Consider the following 10,122-nt stretch of genomic DNA (forward strand, 5'->3'; position numbering starts at 1 on the left):
GTACGGCTGGGCGATATGGTGATATGAGACTAGGTTTGAATACAGGCCCGGCTCCAAACCCAAATTACAGAGGAGGCATTTAATTAGCTTGGGGGGGCACTCCACCTTTGGGTTTTTTTGCGTGTGCTTTTTTTCCAATATCTTATTTATTAGTCAGAGCATAAGAACAAATTCAAGCTCAGACACAGGAAGAAGAAAAAAAACATTCATATATTATCAACATTCCAACGCCAAAATGTGGTGCTACTGTACCAGCCACATAAGGTGCTGATGTTAGGTGCTTATAAGAGGTATTGCACATCATGGGATACCACACAAGTGGTCCATGAGAGAACAGCTGGGCAAGTTACTTGACGCTCTCATCAAAGTAATCCAGGAACAGGTCCCATGATAGTTGAACATTTCTTCAGTGAGTTGGTCCTCAGGAACCCGAGTCTCTCTCCATACATCTAACTGAGACCATGTCCATCAGCCTGAGTCTCTCGCCATACATCTAACTGACACCATGTCCATCAGCCTGAGTATCTCTCCATACATCTAACTGACACCATGTCCATCAGCCTGAGTCTCTCTCCATACATCTAACTGAGACCATGTCCATCAGCCTGAGTCTCTCTCCATACATCTAACTGACACCATGTCCATCAGCCTGAGTCTCTCTCCATACATCTAACTGACGCCATGTCCATCAGCCTGAGTCTCTCTCCATACATCTAACTGACACCATGTCCATCAGCCTGAGTCTCTCTCCATACATCTAACTGAGACCATGTCCATCAGCCAGAGCTGAGAGGAAGGTGCAGAGGGGAATATCTCATCTTAAATGACAGCTCACTCATTAGCATTGCAGGCACATGCAAATAAGCACAAACACAACAGCTGCAGCAAGCAAGAGCATGATTACAGCATTGCTAAGTGCTAACAGCACACACCAAGCGCATAAATCAACACTGATCAACAGCATTGCTGCGTAAAAGTGCACAGCCGCACACGTGCGCAAATATGCCCAAATCAGCAACCCAACATGATCAACAGCACTGCATAAAAGCGCACAGCGGCACAAACATGCCCAAATCAACAACACAGCATGATGATCAACATTACATAAAAGACACACACAGTGACAGCACACAATCAATCAACTGCAACATATAAACAGCATGAGAGAACAGCAGCAGCATTATAGGCCCTATGCTTGTCCAACAACACTAACTGACCTCTGAACAGCAGAAAAGATAAATACAGTAACATGAAAATAGTCTACTCACACCAGCTAGCTGCTGCAGCATCGTCTGTAGGTTCTACACGGTCCGCAGCTGCAGCACTTTGTTGACGACGCTGGCCTTGCTGGCTTGATGTTTTCTCCTGGACTTTTACTAAAAACTCTCTGATGTCCATTTTGTTTAAACAAACAAATTCTGTGGCACACGACGTGGAAGCAGCACGGCAGTATAGAGGTTATGCACAGAGGTCACTTTCCCATCGGAACACACCTCCTCGATCAGGACTGAGTTGCTAAACATTCAGCAGGTTCCTCCCTGAGCAGCAGGTGTCAGTTATCTAGGCTGATTACTGCATTCAAGCTCAGTCTGCCCACCCATCTACCTGCTTGAAAGCTCGCACGTCCTGATTTGTGATAGGTCTAAATGTATGTCAATCATAAAATAGCCTATATGGCATGTATTTGATTCAGTTACAGTATATATATTTTTTTCCCGGGCCTGTTTGAATATGGTGATATGGCACAAGTTGTGTCTTCCTGGTTTTAAAGACTGCATTACAGTCAAGTGAACTTACCACACTGTGTTACACTGTGTAATGTTCACAGCTTTCTAATATTTGCCTTTACCCACTTAGTCATTAAATCCACACTTACTGAGGATTATTGATCAAAAATCTCATTGTGTCCATATTTTGTGAAAGCACCAATAGTCATTCCTACAATATTGTCACAATATTGATATCAAGGTATTTGGTCAAAAATATTGTGACATTTGATTTTGTCTATATCGCCCAGCCCTACATGTTGCTTTGACTTACAACTGAACATTTATATATTATGTGAAATATATATTGTGTGTCGCTATTCAGCCTAAACATACAGAGATCAGATTTACTTTGGTCCACATGGCCCTATGCTAGAGGAAGTGGGCTATAACTCACCTGGATAAACACATGGATGTGGGGCGGAAGGTGGTTGGTTCACAAGTTCTCAGGTGCCCCGGCGGTAACATGGGGGCGCGAACCTGCGACCCTCCTACCTGTCTCACTCTTGGCGCTTTCAAATCAGATGCCAAAGCCCAAACGGAAAAATATACACCGTCTAGATGTGTTTCCTCTTTTCAAAGGGAAGTTGTACATCTGGTGGCCGCATTCATTCATGTCTTTCACACAATTTCAATGTCAGTAAAAGTTCAGCTGTCTGTGGTTTCCACTCTCATAATCCCCTGTTCATATCTCTGTGGAGGTCAGAGGTCATATTCCCAAGACAGGTTTTTCTCAGAACGTTTCACTCTTTCCTCTGGGTGTCCACTTTCAAAACTCCCTGACTGAGGCTTGAACTCACAACCCTCAGACTTTCATGCAGCTGTCAAAGTCTGTAAGCCTCAGTGGCTTTCAGAGCCATCTTCACTTGGGAAGGTCTTCAAAGGCCAAGCTTTCACTGAGGCTCAAACCCAAAACCTCAAAACTGTGGTGAGCATAGGTGTCACTTAGAATGTGGACATATCTCACACCCAGCACTTTTCAAGACAAAAACGTGGCGCCCTCGTCTATTCAGAGGTCAAATGTGGTCTGAAAAATCTGCAAAGAAGTCTGGAAAAGTATGGAGTTTTGAAATTGAAAATGTGTAGGAACCAAGACTTCAAGATCTGCTCTGGTAGGAAGTAGAGCAGATCCTTAAGCCACGCCTCCTTAAGCCACGCCCCAGAGAGTATTTCACACTATATCCTGATTTTGTATAGATGGCGAGCTGGTTGAAAAGTGGTAAAGGTCTCTCTTAATTTTGCACAGCATTTTTAACTGGTCGTGACTGGATCAGTGGCAGAAAATGTGTGGTGTGATGCTAGTGTCAGATCTGGATGGAGTACGTTTTTCGTTTTTGCACTTTTGTAAAGATCAGAATATTTTTTAAATACTTTTTTCTTTGTTTGGTTTGTTGCGTACTGTAATGTGGCTTGTGTTAATCTAAATCAGACGTGTTGTCACTGTGATTCATCTTGCACATTTTCTTTTGACATAAAGAAGACATTTTAATACATTGACTTTTTATTATATCAATCTCAAACCTCCACCCACAGCAATGTCCATTAAAAACAAACGAAAAACACCTTCATTTTTTTTTTTTACATTTATACAAATACACAGGTCCTGTGTACTGCTGTATGGGAATCGGATCTTTACATGGTTTGATGATAATGTTTTGACACGGAAAAAGCGTTAGAAATGTACACATAACCATATTATGCACAAGGAAATAATAGACTCTTCATGACATAAATTATCAAAATACAGTATTGCAACAGTCCCAGATGTAAAAAACTGAAATCAATCCTCCAGTTCCCACTCTCTGTGGATAGATGCCTCAGAGTATAAAGTGTTGAATCTGCCAAAATGGACGCTAATACAATCGAGGTGAAAAGAAAGGTGAAAAATGGCATCATCCTAAAACAGAATGCATAAAACAGCGGGTGTGATCGCATTCATGGCCGGAGCTTTACGTTTTTTCCAATGCTAACGCACAGTGAGTTTTCAGATGGGCGCTATACAACAGCTATTTACAAAAGGCTGCAGTCGATATAAAAACAGAGTAAAGTCAATTAGTGGTTTTGATGTAGTCCATCTTAGAATCGTAGGGATCTTCTTAAAAACCGATCTTCAGACTTCCAAGTCTTGCATTTACAAACTGCTACAGCGCATACATGATGTAACGAGTCATCTTTGATTGGACCGCACTTAATGCCATGAGAGGCAGACGAGGCAGCCGAGCTGCGTCCTCTGAAGGCGTCGGCTTCACTCAACAACCAATAGCAGCTAATGGAGATGGCAGCAAATGAGCATGAAGACAAACACAAGCCCTAGGAGGGAGAAAATCCCCACTTTGCCTCCCCACAGGAGGCCCAAACCAGACAGTCTGCACACGCAGAAAAATACTTGTATAACAAATAACAATTACAAGACAAAATGAAAACCCAACAGGGTTCAATCAAAGCACCATTTAAACACTTACAACTGAAAGGACAATCAAACACTGAGATGGGGGGGGGGAGGACAGCAATTAGCACCAAATCAGCAGGGAGCTCCGGGCGGACGGCGACCGGGTCAGAACTGCTCGAGCAGCTGTCGGAGGTAGGGCGCCCTGGAGAGCTGCCGGTTGACCCGGGACAGCTTGTAGAGAACGGGACAGTCCAGAGACACGCAGGGGACCTGCCGCTCCGCACTGCCACAGCAGGTCCTACAGATCTGGAGATGCAGACAGACGCACACACACACACACACACACACACACACACACACACACACACACACACACACAGAGATGATGCTCACTGTCAGGCAGAAATATTATGCCCTCCAGGGCAGCGCTAAAGTGTCACCGTCAGAGTAATACTTTGTTGTTTATTGAGATCGTAGCAAATCTGAGAGGGACAAGCTGAGTTAAGAGTAATACTCAGAGTAAAGGCTGTTACACACCAAGAGCGATGAGAATATACAGCACGAAATTGCGATGCAAATGTTTACCCACCTGTCAATCACAGCAACAGATGTGTACACGTCTGAAGCGAATTTCTGAATAATAAACACCACACTAACACTCAGCGAAACATCGCCGTTGGTATGCACGGTTGCATTGACTGATATAGGTTCGAAAAATATTATTGACATGCGAAATAATCGCACAAAAATAACGCTCCCGGTGTGTAAGGACCTTAACAGAGACTGACGACAGACCCACCGACCCAACTGCCAGACATCACTCTGTGTGTTTGTTTCAAAGTGCAAGAAGGATAAGAGGCCATGACAGTCAATACACATTCCAACAAGATAAGCAAAGAGGAAGATTAAACCGGTCTGCATTTAGTGAAACTGGAATAATGTTGTGTTTCACTGGCACAGTAAACCGGTTCTACTTATGTGCTGTAAAGTCATCTCCAAAAAGGGTGTGAGCAACTGAACTTTTCTCAATGCCCCGGTATGTTGAACGATTACCAAGCCAAGTCCAAGTCATTAATGTCAAGTCTAAATGTAGAACAGTCAGAACAAGTCAAGAGGCGAGTATCAATTTAATATCTTAAAGGACAACTCAATGCAATATGGTTTAAATAGGCTAAAACGTGGTAAGAGCATCATGAGCATCATGATTTCTATCATCAGTTTCAACTTCAATAAATTCAATCATTCCGCACAAATTCAGAAAACAGAATTTCAATTCAGTCGTCCGCTGGAACAAATCTCATCACTTTCAATCTAAGTCATTTTACACAAACACAAGATCTTTCGTCGAGGATTTAGAAACCTTTTCAAGTCGTCAAAGTACGAGTACCATGTCAAGTCCCATGTCAAGTATACTCTTCATGTATCCAGTCAAGTTTCATCAAGCACTTCAGATTGTGACTCGAGTCTGACTCGAATCCAAGTCATGTGATTCATGTGATTCCTCTGCTGTAAATAGAAAGCAGAGAGCAGCAGAGGCAAAAATAGCCCCTTAGCCGAGTGAGCAGACCACTGAGCACCCCGCCTCTCACCTTCAGCAGCTGGTCCTGCTGACTCTCCCACTGACGCATGTCCTGGTAGAGGGTGACGGCCACGCGCTGCGGCTCGGCGCGGCACCGCGCGCACACGCCCAGCTGGGTGAGCTCGTCGCACACGGGGCAGTGCAGCGTGGTGAAGTACTGCGAGATGGTTCCCTTCCTGCCCACGTCCTCGCCTCCCAGCGCTGTGGAGCACCACGCCTTCTGGACCTGCGTGCAGAGGAGAGGAGATGCCTTTTACCACCGTTACCACCCCATGAGAAGAAGACGAATGATCGCAATCATAAAGTGATACTTCACTGATGATCACTGATGCTGCTGCTGATGCTGGATTCTTGCACGGAAACACCCATTGCAATAATTCACATAGTTATTTCTGTGCCCCAGGACAGTCCAGTCCAGGACAGTCCAGTCAATGTTGGTGAATTTGTACCACTCTTCCCTAAAGCTAAAATCAGAGCCTGTTCAATGGGGTCTTGCTAATGGGTGTGAAACAGAACTTAAACCTCAAGTCAGTGCAGTGTCCCATTCATTGTCAAGTGAGTGTCCCAGGGTCCCGTTTCTAGCTTTAGGAAAGAGGGGTGCAAGTTCACAAACATTGACTAAGTGTTTTGGGGTGCAGGGGTCACTCTGGACCCGGTAAGAACATTGCTGAACACTCAAAGCTCTGATGCAACACATTTGATTATACAACACCAACATCTGGCAAAATGTCAAAATGTCGCTTTTGGGCAATCTGAGCTATACAAGTGTGCATCGACGTTCATCTTCATTGTGATCAATTCTGCTCCTGTCAGCCAGCAACACGTCAGCAATACAGGTGTGTGTTTCCACATTTGATGAAGTTTTCAGCTCTACCACCAGGTGGTGTCTGTGCTCCATGAAAAGCGAACAAGTGGATTGAATGTTCACACAAAGAGCCACCGCAGTTTGACGAGTCTCATTGGATTCCCAGCGGGAAGCAGAGAATATTTTCTCTTCCTCCTTTGTTCTCTTCCCACAGTAGATCCAGGATCTTTCTCTACCTCATGACAGTCTGGTTATTACTTTGACAGAGATGGACCCACAGTAGATCCATAGATCTTTCTCTACCTCATGACAGTCTGGTTATTACTTTGACAGAGATGGAAGCGGAGGGCAAATGTTTTCTCTCTCTCTCACTTTAGCTGCCAGCTGATCACTCACTTATCGCTCACTACAGAAGTGAATTAATTAGTCATTAATTCCCCAAAGTCATGCTTACAGTAGGTCTGCATTTATTCCCTAGTCACCTCCTCGTTTCTATTTTTAGTCCCTTTGCTTCTTTCTTTTATTCTTACGCCTGTTGTAAAGCTTTTGATGTGTTGCTATATTCAGGTTAATTGGTATTATCATTGATCAATGTATTCACATTACTGCTACAACACTGGCTTGATGAATGCATTTGTTTTTGCTGCCAAAGAAGATACTGTGAGAGTAGTGAAATTGAGAAAGTCAATTATTTAATTTACGTTAGATTTCTTTTTCTTGATATGAAATCTAAACCTTTGCCGTTTTAGTTACCGCTATTCACAGCTGGAGGGCAGTATCGTCAATCCATTCGATTCTTGCATCCAATTATCTTTGTGCTGGACCGCCCAGCCCCCAACCCCACCCACCCACCCACCCACCCGCCCAGCGGTGTCACCCTCTCACCCTGGGGAGCTCCTGGTACCAGCTGAACACGTCCACCCCGATCAGCTGGAACATGCGAGCCAGCGGCGGCAGGATCTGCTTGGTGATGTAGTAGGTGGCGTTGAGGCGCAGGCTGGGGTCCTGAAGCACCTCCAGGGGGCGACGCACCAGCTGGATGAGCGGCAGGCCGGGCGTCCCGTACACGATCACGTAGGGCACGCGCTCGCCCACCCGCGGCTCCAGGCGCCGGTCGTGCGCCATCATCCGCCTCGAGGAGGAGAAGACACAGACAAGAAGGTTCGTCACCTCAGACCACCAAAGTCCTGACTGACTGCACCACGTGTCCAGAGCATCGTGTTTGTCTGGTGTTCTGATGCAGTGATTCTCAGAGTGGGGCCCGGGGGTCCCCAGCAGAAAGGGGAATACTTTAACTTCACTCTAATTCCATCCATAAGTAACACAATGACAGAATGTATGGGTAATGTATTATGTAAGAAAACATCTCAAAGCAAATATCTTATCAGATGGGGGACCCCAGGAAAAAATCTTATCAAATGGGGGTCCGTCCGTGTTCTAATTGATGTCAGCTTAGGTGTCCTTGATGTGAAAAAGTGTTGATAACCACTGCTCTAATGCACAACGTAATTGGCCCTTTCATTGTAAATCACAAAGCAAGCAATGAGTGTGAAAGCCCTTTTATTGTGAAATATTGACAAAACAGAACAGCAACAATGTGGCTGCTTCTTTGTGTGTTGAGGGTGGCTTGATACACTAAAGTGGATGAGATAAATTGCGGTATCAGTCGTGAATGAGGCTGAATATTTCCCTCTTAACCACCATGCCTCTGAAATCACATTTTTCTGCCCATTAAGGGCTGGGTTGCTAAGCAACAGACTCAGGTAGTGTACACGACACGCGGGCGAGTGCAGCCAGACAACGAGCTTTATGCTTCACACTGTGTGCTGTAACCGTAGTTGACAGCAAGGTCTTTTTGCCTCTTTCTGTGTCTAGCTCTCACACACACACACACACACACACACACACACACACAAACACACACACACAGTCAACAAACACAAATTGATCCAAGGGAAACTAAGAACGTCCTCTGTTGATTTTGTGCATACATGCTTGTCTGCACATGCCCAGTGACAATGTGCTGTGACACATGCAGACAAATGGAAACACAGCTTGACTGTATAATATATGGACAGCACCTCTTCACCTCCTACCGCTGTGCAAAAGTGAAGCTGAAATATCTCGATTCCGCGAGCTGCCATTTTGCCTGTGTGAGGTCATTTGGGACCCGGGTTTGCACAGTAGATTCAGGCTGAGACCCCTCAGGCGTGCCACCGTCTGACAGAGGTTTGAGAGTGCAGTGTTTCCCCATACATAAAGGAATTTGTGGCGGGCCGCCACAAAAGGATTTTGACCAATTTCTTTATTTTTTTTTACAGTGCACCTGAACGCAACATGCAAGATACCCGCTGAATAAGTGTCCAATAAATGTTCATACTTAGGTACAATACTTCTGTTATAGCATTTCAGTATGGAATATCTTTCAATAATCTATGATTTAGCTGCTAAATTGTCAAATACCGCCATCTGCTCTGCTCACTACCCAGGCACTTATGTATGTACTTAACCTAACTAACTTAACCTAACTAACTATCCGGTGTGCACAACATTGTCAGCCTAAACTCCGGCTGACACCCCAAAAACCTACAATCCGCTACAGAAAAATGTATATTGTTTGTTTATTAACTGGCCCCTCGCCTTCTATCATTTCACGAAAGTGGCAAAGCAAGTTGAGTATCCCTGACCTATAGGGAGGAATTTAGTTTGTCATTGTAAACCCACAGCACAGTAATGATGACATGTTCTTCATAGATCTAGCCTTTTAATTTTGCTCTTAAGCTTTCTCAAAGTACACCAAATTCATGCATTTTACTTGAACATGTTTCAAAAAAATCTCGCGGGGGGGCATGCCCACACATTCCCCTAGGGGGTCTGCGGTCCCCCACCACAAATACTCAAAATCCTGTGGGAAACACTGGAGTGGCTGTCGCAGCTGTCAATCAGCGCTTTTTATATTGTTCAATAAGTAATTAAAAACAAACATGTGAAAAATTAGTGCTTGAACATACATCAGCATGATAAGAACGAGCTAAAGTGACAGAAATCATCTTTGGGAAAACTTTAATTGTCGTGTATTTTTAGATTTTTTTTTGTTTGGCTCATACCGCAGCCAGCAACCAGGAGCTGTCATGACTTCCATATTTTATACAGTCAATGGGGTGCACACACACACACACACACACACACACAATGTTAACATACCTGGTGAGCTCCAGCGCAGGGACGCAGGCTCCGGGCCTGTAGGAGGCGCTGCCTCTGTACTCCTTAGCGAAGGTCAGGTCCTGCATGCTGGCCCTGCCCTCCACCACCTTCACACACTGACGCTGCACAAACTGCTTCACCTGGCTGATGTCGCGCGTCTCAAACAGCAGCTTGATGGAACGCTCCAGAATCTGAGGAGGATCCATGGATGAGTGAATGATTAGAGGAGAGATGAGGGAGTGAGTGAACAGATGAACGAATGAATTAAGACGAGCGGATGGAAATGAATGCCAGGACACATGCATGTATGGATGGATGGGTGAATTTGAACGAGACGATGAATAAGGGAATGTGAGGAGAGAACCTAAAGGCTGATTTA

At 44.8% G+C, this 10,122-nt stretch overlaps 1 protein-coding gene across 1 annotated transcript in view; it reads right to left on the minus strand.

The window, feature by feature from the left end:
* Positions 1 to 3,260: 3,260 nt before the first annotated feature.
* Positions 3,261 to 10,122, minus strand: part of rev3l (REV3 like, DNA directed polymerase zeta catalytic subunit) — a gene marked incomplete at its 5' end in the record, with an annotated part of 84,571 nt that continues 77,709 nt past the window's right edge. Inside the window, 4 exons of the mRNA XM_083643079.1 lie at positions 3,261 to 4,461; positions 5,745 to 5,960; positions 7,425 to 7,671; positions 9,744 to 9,934. Coding sequence (XP_083499205.1) covers positions 4,321 to 4,461; positions 5,745 to 5,960; positions 7,425 to 7,671; positions 9,744 to 9,934 — 795 coding nt within the window. The 3' untranslated portion in view covers positions 3,261 to 4,320. The remainder of the gene's footprint in view (positions 4,462 to 5,744; positions 5,961 to 7,424; positions 7,672 to 9,743; positions 9,935 to 10,122) is intronic.

This window comes from Poromitra crassiceps (genome assembly GCF_964638095.1).
Source record: "Poromitra crassiceps genome assembly, chromosome: 9".
NCBI classification, from domain to species: Eukaryota; Metazoa; Chordata; class Actinopteri; order Beryciformes; family Melamphaidae; genus Poromitra; species Poromitra crassiceps.